General features: G+C 39.8%; 1 protein-coding gene across 10 annotated transcripts in view; it reads left to right on the top strand.

The window, feature by feature from the left end:
• Positions 1-3,394, top strand: part of GRAMD2B (GRAM domain containing 2B) — a 154,326-nt gene extending 150,932 nt beyond the window's left edge. For all 10 annotated transcript variants that reach the window (XM_056537321.1, XM_056537327.1, XM_056537322.1 and 7 more), the window contains 2 exons: positions 1,288-1,378; positions 1,949-3,394. In XM_056537321.1, coding sequence (XP_056393296.1) covers positions 1,288-1,378; positions 1,949-1,990 — 133 coding nt within the window. In that variant the 3' untranslated portion in view covers positions 1,991-3,394. The remainder of the gene's footprint in view (positions 1-1,287; positions 1,379-1,948) is intronic.
• The last annotated feature ends 13,709 nt before the right edge of the window (positions 3,395-17,103 follow it).

Genomic DNA, 17,103 nt, shown 5'->3' with positions numbered 1-17,103 from the left:
TTTCTGATCTGTTTATTTCTCCCCACTAAGCACACTTCCTTATTATTATTTTTTTTTTTACACTGTTTTTGATGGGGCAGTATGCCAAAAAAGTAACCATTGCAACCTGTTTTTAAAAATTTTTAACTTTTATTTATTAATCTCCAATTTTGGCTGTAAAATACAGCTAATATGGACTGCATTTGGACTGATCTTAGCTTCTGAGCTTGCTACATACTTTCAATTGCACATTTCACTGTAAACGTCATCAAACCTGAAAAGTGATTTGATTTGCTTCTGTTTTGCTGTGTATGAAACATCAAATATATATGGTAGTTTGGCTCATTTGGCATTTACATAAGCACAGGTTCTGTATAATCCAGTGGCAAGTCCAGCATGCCCTACAGCCTTCCATGTTGGACGATTTACCACATGTTTTCTTAGAACACATAGTAGTGAGTGTACAACACAAGAATAAAATAAAATGAAAATGACTAGCACAACATAAACTGTTGTCAATATTGTTATTAATAATAATATATTCAACACTTTCTCTGAATGTGGCTCTGTATATATTTTTCCACCAACATATTTTCCTCCAAATTAGGTTTAGGTTTTAGACACCCACACTTTCCAGCTAACAAAAGACCTGTCATCACTCCTAACCGGTTTCAGTAAATACTTGTATTTCTTACAAAAAAGCAATTCTGGATAATCTTTTTATTTATTTTTTTATAGCTCTGTGTTGTGCTGTTCCTGTTTTTAGCAGAAGTGTAAGACTAAATATCCAGCCATGTTACCAGTTAGTCTCAAAAAGTGTACAGAGGGCCCTCTCCTATCTAATCAAAGCAGAGAGTGCCAGACAGTGCAGGGGCATACCCCTTACTAGGTAACACTCAGTTGGCTATTTTGGTACATTTTTTATGAAAATAACACAGGAATAGCCTAACACACAGATCTATAACAGAAATGTCTCTTAATGGAGAATGTGTATGCAATTTGTCGATATGGTTCCATATGAATTTGTATAAAATCAGAATTTGTGAATTTATTTCTCAGACAGAGTTGCACATGCGTATAGTATGGGCTCATAGTCTACGTGCACTGTATTTAGAGAGCTTTATAACCCTTTTTAAATGTTTATAGGTCTGTATGTATAGTGCAAAGTGGTTACGTGCATTCCACTTCTGCCGGTTTGGTATGCAGGCACTGCATACTTGACTGCTTTGACGATAGTTATATTTGTAGCTCTGCTTTTAATGGTGTGGTGTTTTTTTTTTTTTACTTGTTTTTTTTTTTTTTTTTCAGATGGACTGTAGAAAAAGGTGTGGGGAGTTGGCAAATAAATGCTAATGCGATCTGTGAGGAATTAACAGCAAATCTAGCTAAACTAGATCAGGTATTTGCTTTGATTTCTAAATACTTTCTTGCTTGAAGATAATCAGCTTTCCTGGTGTCTATTGTCGTACATTTTAGCTTTCTTTATGTAACAACTCTCTTCTATTCATAGAGCTCTGCAATATGGCATTACTCTTGACTGGGGAAATCTTAACACCCTGTTGTCAATGTACCCCTTTTAACAGTGTAGAACAATAACAAACTTTTACTCGCCTCCAGTGTCCAGCACTGGTCCCCCCCAACTGTGCTCCTCTTCCTCTTAGAAATTGTGATGTCAGGGCCCAGAGTGTCACACGTCCCCTCAGTCAATAACTGGCGAGATGGGACATCACCGCAGCCAGTGATTGGATGAGGGGCAGTGTGACACTCTGGACCCTAATGTCACTTCGGTCCTGGGCATCGTGATTTCTGAGGGTCTGAAGTAGGATACCAGAGGCACTGCTGGAGGCAAGAAGCAGCGATCTGGTTGCTATGGGCAACTATTAACTGTTTCTCAGCACTGGTTTTGATGAATCTCCCCCAGAATACCTATATATTGTAGACCACAGAATATTTTTATTTTCTTTTACAGATTCAACGTAATCTGCAGCAGCTCTTAGAAGATGAGAATTAGAACATGAAGGGTCTTCCCGTTATTTACCTACATCTTTGATCCATCTCTGCTGGACAGAGTTTTACAAAAAGCCTTGTATAAATGAACTTTCTATAGAAGCCACGTCTCATCTCAGGAATGTTTACGATTATTGCCTTGGTTTCTGAATGTAGCAAAAGCGATATAAATTATATTTCCATATTACATTCCTTGCTTCTAATTTTGAGAATGAAGCCTTACTACATTTCGCTATAAAATAGACTGTTTTGCACATCTTTCTAAAAGATACTGTAAGAAGCACTCCTACTCCTTCTTTGTCTTATTTGTAAAGTTCTTTGTCTGGAACCAAAAAAGTCTTCATATTTTGTTCTACAGTACTGCTGCCACTTTACTTGGAACCAGACTCAACTATGCTACGAGAATGAAGAATGTAACCTCATTTTTTTAGAATAGAACCTTATTTAATTCCAGGGTGTCCAACCTGTGGTGGCTCTCCAGCTGCTTAGTTTCTGTGCAACCACAAGTTGGAGAGCACATTTTTTAAATAGTTAAAACTAAAAAACCTTTTAAAGAACGTAGCGTTCCTTACACCACATACGTGAGGATGTAGTATCTCCTCCTGATTTTTTTTTATTGATTTTTTTTGTAGTTTTGCTCCCCCTTAGATATTAGTGATCACTGTAATATCTAAGATCATTTACACTGTCCAATGTAGCTTTCTGTTTTTTTTTTTTGTTTTTTTTTTTGTTTTTTTTAATACTAGTCATTTTATAGTATATTAACTAGGTTAGACAACCTTTTTCCACAGGACATAGTGTGCCTTGTACTTTTTTCACAGAAAACTAAAACACAAGGTCCGTTTTATTTATTTTTTCCCGTCACCTATTCAGTATGGTGCAGTAAATGTCAGTCTGCGTTTTTTTCTTTTTTTTTTTTACACTGCTAGAAAATAATTGTGTAAATGTAATTTATATTTAATGTTTGTTTTGTAAATGTCAACTGACTTTAACATGTTTACTTGGTACTGTCTGGAATTCAGCAAAGGGCAAAGTTGGGCCACCAAGAAGTGTACAGTGTACTGATCTGCAACGTGATGGGTCAATGGCAATGTTGATTTCAATGGTTGTTTTTTCTTTTATTTTTCTCTGGTTTTTCAGTTTTGTAGTGACTGCTCCTTTATGGGTTTGTCAATGTGGATTTATTGTAGATTTGTAAAGAGAAGATATTTTTGTAAAGATTACGCCATCTGCAACACTCTTGGAAAACAGTTGAGTATATTAAGCTGTTATGTTGTGAACTGTACTTTTTAAACCATTTCTGTGAAATGTTTGTGATATCGTTAAAAGCATTAAATAAACGTACTGTAACTTATGCATTCAAAAATGGAGATGTCTGAAGTTGTTGCTGCATGCAATATTTATAGATAAAAGGTGGCTGACTAGTCATTAAAGGGGTACTCTGGTACTTAACAACAGATCTCCTATCTTTGTTTATCTCTGACTCTTTCATAGACTGTGCATAAAGGGGGGAGTGTTGACTACCACTTCACGTGGTCAACACAGCTCTGTGCATGAAGATGTGCCCGCTTAGTGCATGGGGAGAATAGGGACATCTGGCAGGAGGTTTTGAGGGGTCCTTGCAATCAGACACTTATCCCCTATCCTGTGGATGGCATTATTAAAACCACATCCTTCTGTATTTTTACATTTGCTGCAGATTTGCCACATCTCAATTTTAATTAGTCTTATCACCAGCTATCAATAACATGTTCTATTAGAATAACAATTCGACAACGTGGTAACAATTACACAGTGAAGTGATTCCTCAATGGCTTCATGTTACAATAGTATAATCAACATACAATGTTATGGAAAGTTCAGATCTGCGAAATGTGTTGGAAGAACTGATCACTCAGAATGGGCATTTAATTGGTAAAATAAATGTTACTAAAGTGCATGCACTGTCTGGCAGCGCCTCCCTACAGTACAGGAAGGAACCGCATGTTCTGTACTACTATTCACCTGTGCCAGGGTTAGCTGCTCCTTTTGACACTAGGTGGGGGGTGGCTCCGGTTTCCTTTTTTGTGACGCTGTGTACTGTACAGGACCCTGAAGAAGCTCCTGTCCTCTACACACTGATTTACTGCTTCAAGAAGCTTTTTGTTGTTGTGTAAGAACTTGCTTTATCTGCATTAGTTATCATCTTTATTTATTTATGTTAATCATCGTGCCGCACCCCCCTCCCTATTCTTGGATATGTTATGGTTTCCAGATACAATGGTATCAACATAGAATGGTCATCCTGGAACCATTTAACCCCTTAAGGACCAGGCACGTACTCATACGTCCTGGCGAATTTCGCATCCCACCGCGCGGGTTGCGAAACCGGATGCCTGCTGAAATCGTTCAGCAGGCGTCCGGGGCAAACGCCGAGGGGGGGGGGTCCCGGTGCTAGCCCCGTCCTCCACCGCAACTCCCCCGCCTGAGCCCTGTATCCCATCTGAAGGACTGCAATAAACCTACCCTACTTGGTGAGTGCCGCCTACTTGTCTTCCTTCTCCGTTGGATAAAATAGACATATTGTATATGTGAATAAAAAAAAAAAATTTTGGAATATCCATTTTCCTTACAAGCAGAGAGCTTCAAAGTTAGAAAAATGCAACATTTTAAATTTTTTTCATCAAATTTGGGGATTTTTAACAAAGAAAGGATGCAAGTTAGCACAAAAATTTACCACCATGTTAAAGTAGAATATGTCACGAAAAAAAATCTTGGAATCAGAATAACTAAAAGCATCCCAGAGTTGTTGTTGTTGTTTAAAGTGACAGTGGTCAGATGTTCAAAAAACGCTCTGGTCCTGACGGGGTTAAAGGGGTATTCCAGTGGTGAAAAACTTATCCCCTATCCTTAGGATAGGGGATAAGTTGTTCACCACTGGACTACTCTAATGATGTAACTCTAGGCGTCACTGTAAAGGAAATGGCAAGAAAGTGGTAAACTTATTGCATAAGCTGAGAAGACTAGCGCCGATTTGGCGGGGGAAGGGGGGTGCAGGAAAATGTCAATACTACAGATTTGTGCTTTTAGCAAAATGTGGTATTCAGAAATAACTTAAGTGCCATTTTAAGAATTGTGTGTTTCAGCTACACCATGCTGCGCTTATTACATTCTTTGTAGTTTTTTTTTTTTTATAGTGGTCTGAGCTTTGTTTCTGATATAGTATCAAATCTCTTGTATGGTTAGAGGTAAATGACCTAATGTCACATGACCTAAACTGCGCCATAATGTAAGTCTATGGGGCTTGCGTCCATGTCTCAGAGCTGTATTTTTTCCCATTATTGAGGTGAAAAATGGTATTTTTATTGCTTAGTAGTAATTTTTCAACTATTGAGTTTTATTGAACTCATAAGTGTGCACTGACAGCCGTTTTATGATTATTTTACAGTTGTAGGTTTCTTGTGGTCATTATTTACAGCCATTAAAAGGGTACTCCGGTGGAAAGTTTTTTTTTTTTTTTCCCCCAACTGGTGTCAATGTTACAGATTTGTAAATTACTTTTTCTATTAAATCTTTACCCTTCCAGTACTTTTTAGCAGCTGTATGCTACAGAGGAAATTCTTTTCTTTTTGAATTTCTTTGTCTTGTCCAATGTTCGCTCTGCTGACCCATGTTGCCAGTATCAGGAACTGTTTAGTTGCAAACCTATGTTCCTCTGGACAGTTCCTGACAGAGGTGTCTGCAGAGAGAACTGTAGACAAGACAAAAAAGAAAACATTTTCCTCTGTAGCATACAGCTGCTAAAATGTACTGGAAGGGTAAACATTTACTAATTTGTTTAACTTTCTGGCATCAGTTCATTAAAAAAGAAAAAACAATTTCAAACGGAGTACCCCTTTAAAGAATGCATATTGGAATCCAAAAAAAATTATAAAAAAAAAAATGTATTGGTACATTCACACGACCGGGATCTACAGCAGGTTTTCAAAGGCAGATTTTCCACAGCGGAAATTTTGCAGCAGACCATATTGAAGTCAATATAATATGCTGCAGATTTTCTGATGTGTAGAAGATCTGTCCATGTGAATGTACATAAAGGGATTTAAAAAAAAAAAAAAAATGTATTCTGGCTAAAAATACTGGGCTTGTTTCTCTCTCCCCCTCTACTGCAGCTCTGACACTTCCTACTACCAGCTCTTCACCACTTAGTGCCTGTATTGACACTCAGAAAAAAATGTGAGCAATTGTGAATATATGCTCCCTTTAGTTAGACTAGGCACTTTAGACTTGGTTTATGGCTGGGTTCACACTACGGAATTTCTGAACAGACAAAATCGAGCTGGTGACTTCGAGTGTGGGCAGTGCCGACTGAATCTGTCATGCTAGGACCGCTTAGTTCCCATAGCGCAGATTCCGCCAGAACATTTACACGGCGGAATTTTCTGGTCAGAATTTCCGAACCTGCTCAATGTGTTAACAGAAAACCCATTTACCTACGTGTTAGAATTTCTGATCATGAATTTCAGTTGGAAATTCTGCTGCGTGAATGTTGAGTGCGGCCAGCAGCAAATCCGTCTGCACTAGGATTTCATGGCCATTGAGGTACCGATAGATGCCAGTGTTTTCGGCATGGATTCTGCCAGAACATTGAGCAGGTTAAATAGTCTGGTGGAATTATTTTAACGGATAACCCATTCACCTGCATGTTGCCTTCATGCAGCGAAATTTCTAACCTCAATCCTGAGCGGAATTCCGGTCGGAAATTCCATAGTGTGAACCCAGCATTAGTGTTCCAAGCAAATGACCAGATCAAAATATTGCTGTGCCACCTCCTATGCAGGATGGTCAACATCAGGCCCTTATGTTAATTCCTTAATATTAATAGGGCGAAAAGTAGTAACTACAAGGTCATGGCTTGTATGCCAGTCTCAAAATTTTTAGCAAACTACTTTTTCCCCTTGAAAGGTTTTAAAGGATGAAAGCTACAAATGTCAAGAAAACCTAATGCAACAAAATAAGACTGCTTTTGCTTTGTGTTAGAATGTATAAGCCCAAATGTTGACCAGTACAATGAGTGCAAGTCTGGTCCAGAGCCATAGCTGCCATGAGGCGACTGAGGCAGTGGCCTCAGGCGCAGCTGCAGTCTCTGTAAAGGGGTGAAGATATCTCTCCCCCCCCTTTTATTAATCCCCCCCATCCCGCAGGTGGCCCCCCTTTTTGTTCTTTCTTACCTCTGTAGTGAGTCGTCACATCAGTGATGTGGTTCCGGCAGAGGGGCAAGCGAGAGATGCGCATGCGCTTGCCGTCAGTTTAACCTCATCTGTTCCTGCAGCGCCGCTTGACTGACTTCCTTGGCGGCTGCAGAATGTCGCAGTGCCAGGACTCCCGCTAGTGCTGCCATACAAGTAACCACCCCCCCCCCACCTGCCTACCCCAATAATACCTTACAAGGCCACCATATAGGTACCTCCACCCCAAATAACCACTCCCAGGCCCCCCATTCCTAACCACCCCACCCACCTTCCTACCTAACTACTGCATCCTTAAAGGGGTACCTCCAGGTTAGGAAAATGTATCCCTTATCCAAAGAATAGAGGGGAAAATGTTGAAGGTTGTGGGATACATTTTCTTTACCCGCAGTACCCCTTAGGGCCTAACTCAATGTTTCCCAACCAGGGTGCCTCCACCTGGTGTCGCTCTTTTGGTGTCACGGCATCGCCACTTCACGCCTCCTCTACTGTCTTCCTGCTGGTTGCCCATGGTCAATGCATCAAACTGCAGCTCAGCTAATCGCTGCCCTAGAGCGGCCATAGGCTGAGCGGCAGTGTGACTTATTGAGCCCTGGCATCGGTCGTCTGCCTGGTGCTGAGGCTCAATAACATTGTTGCTCAACTTATCAGCAGACTTGGCAGGACATTGCTGTGGCCAGTGATTAGCTGTGACATGTTGACCAGGGGCAACTAGGAAGGACACAGCAGCAGAGGACTGGAGCGGTGATAACTGGGCACAAAGGAAGCTACGACAGGCGAGTGCCATTCTTTTTCTTTTTTTAAATGCTGGCAGGCCAGATATAATGGAAGAAAATAATTTTTATGAAATCACTCCATTATACCACAAAATCTAGAGTAAAACAAAAAATATTTGAATAAGTTTTGGGGGGCTTCTCTTTCTACACAGTGCACTTTTCACTATTTTAATTGTTTTTATTATTCCTTTGCATTTGTCATCCTTCCTTTTTCACTCTTACGATATGGCTTCTATATCGGTATACAAGTTTAACGTGAGAGGATTTTTTATCCCTGAGAAAAGGTGACAAATCCTGTATCGCTTACATAATAAAAAGGTCTCCATATTTCTGTTACAAGAAACTCACTTTAAGAAATCATTTTGCCCTTCTATGGTAAATGATTATTAGCCACTATGGCATTATTCTACTAATCCTGAAGCAAAATCTAAAGTGTCTATTGCCTTCCATAACGAAGGTATATAAGGACTTTTTAGGTCAATATGTTAATACAATTTTCTTATACAGCTCCCGTATTTACAGTGTCCCAGTATACTTTCCTTTATCGGGGCCAAATTACTTTTGCAGTGGATAGAGATGAGCGAACTTACAGTAAATTCGATTAGTCACGAACTTCTAGGCTCGGCAGTTGATGACTTATTCTGCGTAAATTAGTTCAGCCTTCAGGTGCTCTGGTGGGCTGGAAAAGGTGGATACAGTCCTAGGAAAGAGTCTCCTAGGACTGTATCCACCTTTTCCAGCCCACGGGAGCACCTGAAAGCTGAAATAATTTATGCAGGATAAGACATAAACTGCCGAGCCGAGAAGTTCATGACAAATCGAATTTACTGTAAGTTCGCTCATCTCTAGCAGTGGAACTATTTCAAAAATTAGATGAATACGCTGAAGCTTCACATATTATGGGAGGAGACTTTAACTGGGTATGGAACCCAATACTCGACACCACCTCGGGTAAGTATTTGGTCTCATTTGCAGCACTACATAGAGAATTTCATAATCGTAGACTGATAGATCCATGGAGGACTCTACATCCAGATATAAAGGACTATACATATTACTCCTCTGCCCATCATTCCTACAGCAGATTAGATATGATATTCATTAGCCATCCCCTTGTCTCCTTTTCTCCTAAATATTGTATTGAGTCAGCACCATGGTCAGATCATTTACCAGTTTTAGCCAGATTTTAATTTTCTGTCACTCCACACGGTCTTTCTCCTGGAGACTCAACAATTGCCTATTAAGGGACACTTCATGCAATGATGAAATAAAATGTACTATCTTAGCATTCATACTAAATCATAGTAATGATTCCACAGCTACTCTCACAAAGTGGGAAGCATTAAAATGTACTAATCGGGGTATTTTTATGGCATATGGTTTAAGAATTAAGAAAGCTAATACCCAAAAACTAAATGAGCTCTCTTCTGAGTTAGCATATATAGAGTCATCTAATAAACACCGTTTTTCAGTGTTTATCCAGGTGCAAATCTCTACTGTACATCAAACTACTTACCTGCTTAGACCAGAAATCACTGAGTCTCCGGGGAAAAAGCATGTAGAGGCCATTATGAAAATGCCGATAAAAATGGTACCTGGCTATCACTAACATTTACATCCTTAATTCAGTACATAATATGTTCTTTCCTGTAACTCTGTATCTGGTAAACAAGTTCATACAACACAGCAAATATTAGATGAGTTTATAGCTTATTATGAATCCCTCTACATTATTAGAGGAAAGTTTGCTGATGCTTCACCAGCTCGTCTACGATCTAAAAAATTTTGATAATCTAAACAGACATAAACTACCCTCTTTACTGCCCAATAAATGGTAAGAACTTGAGGAACCACTGAAACCTGAGGAGCTACTGGAAGTAGCTGGATTGAAAAAGGCCAGGCCCAGATGGCTTCACCTAACGTTTCTATAAATGATTTAGTAACTTACTTTCAGGAACTCATAGCCTCATACAATGCTATAGTGGAGGGGGCCTCATTTCCAAAGCAAGTTGACATACCCAAACCAGATAAGTACATAAACTATTGTGGCAATTATCGCCCTAGCTCACTGCTCAACCTTGACATAGGCACTTAACCAGCAATTTGGAAAAGATCTTTAAGTCCCCTGCTTCTTTCCCTGATACATAGGGATCAGGTGGGGTTTGTGTCAGGTAGGGAGGCACGGGACAATGCGGTTAAGATGTTCTCCCTTATTGCCACCGCCAAAAATATTAACACGTATTCTTTCCATCGACACTGAAAAAGCGTTTGATAGGAGGGGGGTTGGGACTTTATGAACTTATCAAAAAAGATCAGTCCTCAGTGTTCCACTCAGAGTGTGCTATGGATGTCTAGTAATACTATAATGCCAGTTGGTTTCAATATATATTTATTACACAGTAACCAAATATACTTAATATATTAAAATCTCTCCAAAAGTCTTCCTCCGCAGGGCCCTTGCGGTACATAGGTTCGCTTTAGAGAATATTTAAAAATACAATAAAATGATCATATAATAATGCGGTACACCTATAAACATAAAAACTATGTATATTGCTGAAATAATCCTGCAAGCAAACAGATATAGTCCTGTATCAAAAATAGAGAAAATTGTCCTGAAATTGAAAAAATGTCCTGTAATAAAATTCAGAAAAAATTTTGAGATATATATCCTGTAAAATAAATCCAATGTATAGATCAAATTGATTTATGGATCCTGTAAAAATGTAAATCTCATCAGACATTCCCGTTATATCTGACGATATATAGTATGTATTATCGAGTATCTGATCAGATGTTGTAGTATGGCCAAGCAGCACCTATATAACGTAATTATAGTATTAAGAGTCCTGTTGAAAGAAAAATATTGGCACAATGTGCCACTCACCGCCCTTTGGTTGAGTTATTGGTTCTCCGGAGTAATGACTAGGGCTGGAGGTAGCGACTCCTGATGTCTGGGTCTAGCCGCCTCTTACAGCCTGGATACAGTGCCTGCCGGTAATGCTCGCTCCGCTGTAATGATGAATGGCGCCCGGCCCAAACGGCTAGTGCCGGACACCATTCATCATTACAGCGAAGCGAGCATTACCGGCAGGCACTGTATCCAGGCTGTAAGAGGCAGCTAGACCCAGACATCAAGAGTCGCTACCTCCAGCCCTACAGTCATCACTCCGGAGAACCACTAACTCAACCAAAGGGCGGTGAGTGGCACATTGTGCCAATATTTTTCTTTCAACAGGACTCTTAATACTATAATTACGTTTATATAGGTGCTGCTTGGCCATACTACAACATCTGATCAGATACTCGATAATACATACTATATATATCGTCAGATATAATGGGAATGTCTGAGATTTACATTTTTACAGGATCCATAAATCAATTTGATCTATACTGAACTATACATTGGATTCATTTTACAGGATATATTTCTCTACATTTTTTCTGAATTTTATTACATTTATTAAATTTTTTCAATTTCAGGACAATTTTCTCTATTTTTGATACAGGACTATATCTGTTTGCTTGCAGGATTATTTCAGCAATATACATAGTTTTTATGTTTATAGGTGTACCGCATTATTATATGATCATTTTATTGTATTTTTAAATATTCTCTAAAGCGAGCCTATATACCGCAAGGGCCCTGCGGAGGAAGACTTTTGGAGATATTTTAATATATTAAGTATATTTGGTTATTGTGTAATAAATATATATTGAAACCAATATATATAGTATTACTAGACATCCATAGCACACTCTGAGTGGAACACTGAGGACTGATCTTTTTTGATGCTTTACCCCTTTTCCCCCCTCCTAGTGAAGGAAATCAGTTAACCTCGTGTCCCTTAGTGTGAGCTCCACGTCTCTTTTTGTATTTGTTTAAACTTTATGAACTTAGCCTTGGAAGCTCTGGGCATGGGCCCAACCTTCTTAAGGGGTTGTGCGCTGCCCTGCAGTTCGGAGCTCCGCTCACAGCGTCCGGAAGTTCATTACTCCGAACGCTGTGGGCGTGACGTCTCGCCCGCCCCCTCGTGACGTCTCGCCCGCCCCCTCGTGACGTCTCGCCCGCCCCCTCGTGACGTCTCGCCCACCCCCTCGTGACATCACGCCCGCCCCCTCTACCAAAGTCTATGGGACGGGGGCACGACCGCTGTCACGCCCTCTTCCCATAGACTTTGGTAGAGGGGGCAGGCGAGACGTCACGAAGGGGCCGGGCGTGATGTCATGCCCGGTGGCCGCGAACACGGAAGCCCGCACACAGCATTCGGAGTAATGAACTTCCGGACGCTGTGAACAGAGCTCCGAACTGCAGGGCAGCGCGTAACCCCTTTCAGAAACATTGTATCTCTATACTTGGGGGCAAGTTAAAGTGAATGGTGAGCTTTCTTCTCTGGTCGTGTCTCCTCTCTCCATTACGTTATAGTAATGGAATATTTGGTGGTGGCACTACGGGAGAACAATGCTATCAAAGGTATAGTAGTACAAGGTGTTTCATACAAATTATCTCTGTTTGCGGATGATCTGCTGCTATACATAACCTCATCTCATATGTCTTTGCCAGCGATTTTGGAGGAATTTTCAGAATTTGGAAGTATTTCTAATTTTAAGGTGTACACACATAAATTTAAACTTTTAAATATCTCTTTACCCTCTGAGGTCTTTCCTTGACTCACCTCTCAATTTGCCTTTAAGGTCCAATCATACTCATTAAAATACCTGGGAATATATGTGGTGGCTGATGTTAATGAACTGTCCCAAGCCAATTTTCTTCCGTTGCTGTCTGGTACTGAAAAGGATCTAACAAAAATGGTGTTTACTCACTCATACTAAAAATGGATATTCTCCCCAGAATTCTTTATTTGATGCAGACGATACCCATTAAGTTCCCAATATCGTTTTTGAAGAGACTTTAATTGCTATGCTTTCAATTTATTTGGCAACCTGGAAACCCCAGATTGTTGCATAAAACATTGATTGGACGTAAGGAGAGTGGAGGTATTGGACTACCTGATTTCCGCCTCTACTATTTGGCTACTGCCTGTAAAAGAATATTGGATATATGCCACTATTCAACGGCAAAACAATGGGTGATACTAGAGACTAGTTTAGGATCTTTAAACCCTGCTGCATTGCCCTGGATTGCCCTTGATATGCGCCCCTCTACGGTATCTCTCCCATATATTTTAAGAATCACACTATCTATATGGGACTCGGTGATAATGAGAAGGGGTTTGTCCTCGAGACCAGGGCCCCGTACCCCACTCTTTAGCAACCCTCTGTTCCCTTTTGAGACTCCCGATAAACTCACATCCGCGTCTCTTTCATGTCTTTTCTAGAGAGAACTTGATGGTCTTTTTGGACCTACCTTTAGCAAATACAGGTAATTGGCTGACATATAGCAGACTTCTGCATTTTTATTATCCCTTAAACCTATATCTCTAATTCATAGACAACTGACTAAGTTTGAGCAACTATGTCTGCTCCCTATCCCTCCACAACATACGATATCTCTGATCTATGGAGTACTGCAGTACGGGATTGAAACTTCTTCAAAACCAGCATATAATATTAAGTGGGAATGGGACTTGGGAAAGACCTATAATGAACAGGAACTGTCTAAAATGTTCCTTTGTACTCATAAAACCTCCATATTCTCCAGTACTCAAAGGAACTATAAAATGATGTCAAGGTAGTATAGATGCCCAGAGTGGATACACAAAGGGGGAGATTTATCAAAACCTGTGCAGAGGCAAAGTTGCCCATAGCAACCAATCAGCTTGCTTCTTTCATTTTGCATAAGCCTTGTTAAGAAAGTAAGAAGAAAGCTGATTGGTTGCTATGGGGAACTGGGCAACTTTGCCTCTACACAGGTTTTGATAAATCTCCCCAAAAATGTTTCCTTCAGCTTCCGTGTCATGTTGGCGATGTGGCCACGTGTTGGGCTTGTACCTCTATATATGGTAGGACTGCCCTATGATTAGCCCATTTTGGTCTTCTGTATATGATCTTTTCAATCAGGTATCCACAGACTCCATTAATCCCTCCCCAGAGAGCGCATTACTATCTTACTATCCGTACACAATCTCGGAGGCGAGAAAGGGACTATTATGACATTTTTTAAGTGCTGTAAGGGTGGTCATCCCGAGACATTGGAAATCTACTGTTATACCCTCTAGACTGTAGTTTGTGGAGACGCTTAATCGTATCCGTAGAATGGAGGAAATGGTATCCAAAGACATGGTGGATAATTTTAACCCCTTAACTACTAAGGACTTATATCGCAGGAGCCGGCCAAGGACGTAAATATAACAAGGGGTCACGCGGTGACCCTGTGTCATATCGGGTTGTTCCTGGCATGTATCTGAAGCCGGGGCTAATACTGCGCGGCAGCGATCGCGGTGCCGCGCGCTAGTATCCCTTTAGACGTGGCGTTCAAAGTTGAACGCCGCGTCTAAAACGAAAGTAAAAGCTTCCCGGCTGCTCAGTGGGGCTGATCGGGACCCTATGTCGGCTATAACACTGCAAAAACAAAAAAAGGGGAAAAAAAAGTTTATAAAATGTCATTTAACCCTTTCCCTAATAAAAGTCCAAATCACCCCCCTTTTCCCATAAAAAAAACCATGTAAATAAAAAATATAAACATATGTGGTATATCCGCATAAATGTCCGCACTATAAAAATATATTATTAATTAAACCGCATAGTCAATGGCGTACACGCAAAAAAATTCCATGAAAAAATGAATAAAAAGCGATCAAAAAGTCCGATCAATATAAATATGGTACCGATAAAAACTTCAGATCATGGCGCAAAAAGTGAGCCCTCATACCGCCCCGTACGCAGAAAAATAAAAAGTTATAGGGGGTCATAAGATTTTAAACGTATACATTTTCCTGCATGTAGGTATGATTTTTTTCCAGAAGTACCACAAAATAAAACCTATATAAGTAGGGTATCATTTTAATCGTATGGACCTACAGAATAAAGATAAGGTGACATTTTTACTGAAAAATGTACTGCGTAGAAATGGAAGCCCCCAAAAGTTACAAAATGGCGTTTTTTTCTTAAATTTCGTTGCACAATGATTTTTTTTCCGTTTGGCCGTAGATTTTTGGGTAAAATGACTGAGGTCACAGCAAAGTAGAATTGGTGGCGCAAAAAATAAGCCATCACATGGATTTTTAGGTGCAAAATTGAAAGGGTTATGATTTTTAAAAGGTGAGGAGTAAAAAACGAAAGTGCAAAAACAGAAAAACCGTGGTCCTTAAGGGGTTAATAAGATTTGCTCAGCCTGGGACTCATTTAGAGAAAATCATGCGTTTCTCTTCTGGGTTTCAGATAGGGCCCATGACAAATTGAAGCCTTGACTTTATGATACTTTTCTATACTGTCAGACCTGTAATCAATTAAGTCAGTGTTTCCCAACCCAGTCCTCAAGGCACACCAACATTCTGGGTTTTTTCAGTTACTCCATTGGAATAGAACAGGGAAAATTTTTAATCCTGGACTATTGGTGTGCCTTAAGGACTGGGTTGGGAAACACTGACTTAACCCCTTAAGGACTGAGCCCTTTTTCACCTTAAGGACTCAGCCATTTTTTGCAATTCTGACCACTGTCACTTTAAACATTAATAACTCTGGAATGCTTTTAGTTATCAATCTGATTCCGAGATAGTTTTTTCGTGACATATTCTACTTTAACATAGTGGTAAAATTTTGTGGTAACTTGCATCCTTTCTTGGTGAAAAATCCCAAAATGTTATGAAAAATTTGAAAATTTTGCATTTTTCTAACTTTGAAGCTCTCTGCTTGTAAGAAAAATGGATATTCAAAATAATTTTTTTTTATTCACATATACAATATGTCTACTTTATGTCTGCATCATAGAATCGACGTGTTTTTACTTTTGGAAGAAACCAGAGGGCTTCAAAGTTCAGCAGCGATTTTCCAATTTTTCACAAAATTTTGAAACTCGCTTTTTTTCAGGGACCAGTTAAGGTTTGAAGTGGATTTGAAGGGTCTTCATATTAGAAATACCCCACAAATGACCCAATTATAAAAACTGCACCCCCCAAAGTATTCAAAATGACATTCAGTCAGCGTTTTAACCCTTTAGGTGTTTCACAGGAATAGCAGCAAAGTGAAGGAGAAAATTCACAATCTTCATTTTTTACACTCGCATGTTTTTGTAGACCCAATTTTTGAATTTTTGCAAGGGGTAAAAAGGAGAAAATTTTTACTTGTATTTGAAAACCAATTTTTCTCGAGTAAGGACATACCTCATATGTCTATGTTAATTGTTCGGCGGGCGCAGTAGAGGGCTCAGAAGGGAAGGAGTGACAAATGGTTTTTGGGGGGCATGTCACATTTAGGAAGCCCCTATGGTGCCAGAACAGCAAAAAAAACACATGGCATACCATTTTGGAAACTAGACCCCTCGGGGAACATAACAAGGGGTAACGTGAACCTTAATACCCCACAGGTGATTCACGACTTTTGCATATGTAAAAAAAAAAAAAAAAAATTTCCCTAAAATGCTTGGTTTCCCAAAAGTTTTACATTTTTAAAAAGGGTAATAGCAGAAAATACCCCCCAAAATTTGAAGCCCAATTTCTCCCGATTCAGAAAACACCCCATATGGGGGTAAAAAGTGCTCTGCTGGCGCACTACAGGTCTCAGAAGAGAAGGAGTCACATTTGGCTTTTTGAAAGCAAATTTTGCTCTGGGGGCATGCCACATTTAGTAAGCCCCTATGGTGCCAGAACAGCAACAAAAAAAAACACATGGCATACCATTTTGGAAACTAGACCCCTCGGGGAACGTAACAAGGGGTTAAGTGAACCTTAATACCCCACAGGTGTTTCACGACTTTTGCATATGTAAAAAAAAATTTTTTTACCTCTTTTCCCAAAAATTTTACATTTTTAAAAAGGGTAAAAGCAGAAAATACCCCCCAAAATTTGTAACGCAATTTCTCCAGAGTACGGCGATACCCCATATGTGGCCCTAAACTGTTGCCTTGAAATACGACAGGGCTCCAAAGTGAGAGCGCCATGCGCATTTGAGGCCTAAATTAGGGACTTGCATAGGGGTGGACATAGGGGTAT

This window comes from Hyla sarda, chromosome 1 (assembly GCF_029499605.1).
Source record: "Hyla sarda isolate aHylSar1 chromosome 1, aHylSar1.hap1, whole genome shotgun sequence".
NCBI classification, from domain to species: domain Eukaryota; kingdom Metazoa; phylum Chordata; class Amphibia; order Anura; family Hylidae; genus Hyla; species Hyla sarda.
The sequence above is the reverse complement of the archived record's forward strand: the minus strand, read 5'-3'. Positions and strand labels throughout refer to the sequence as shown.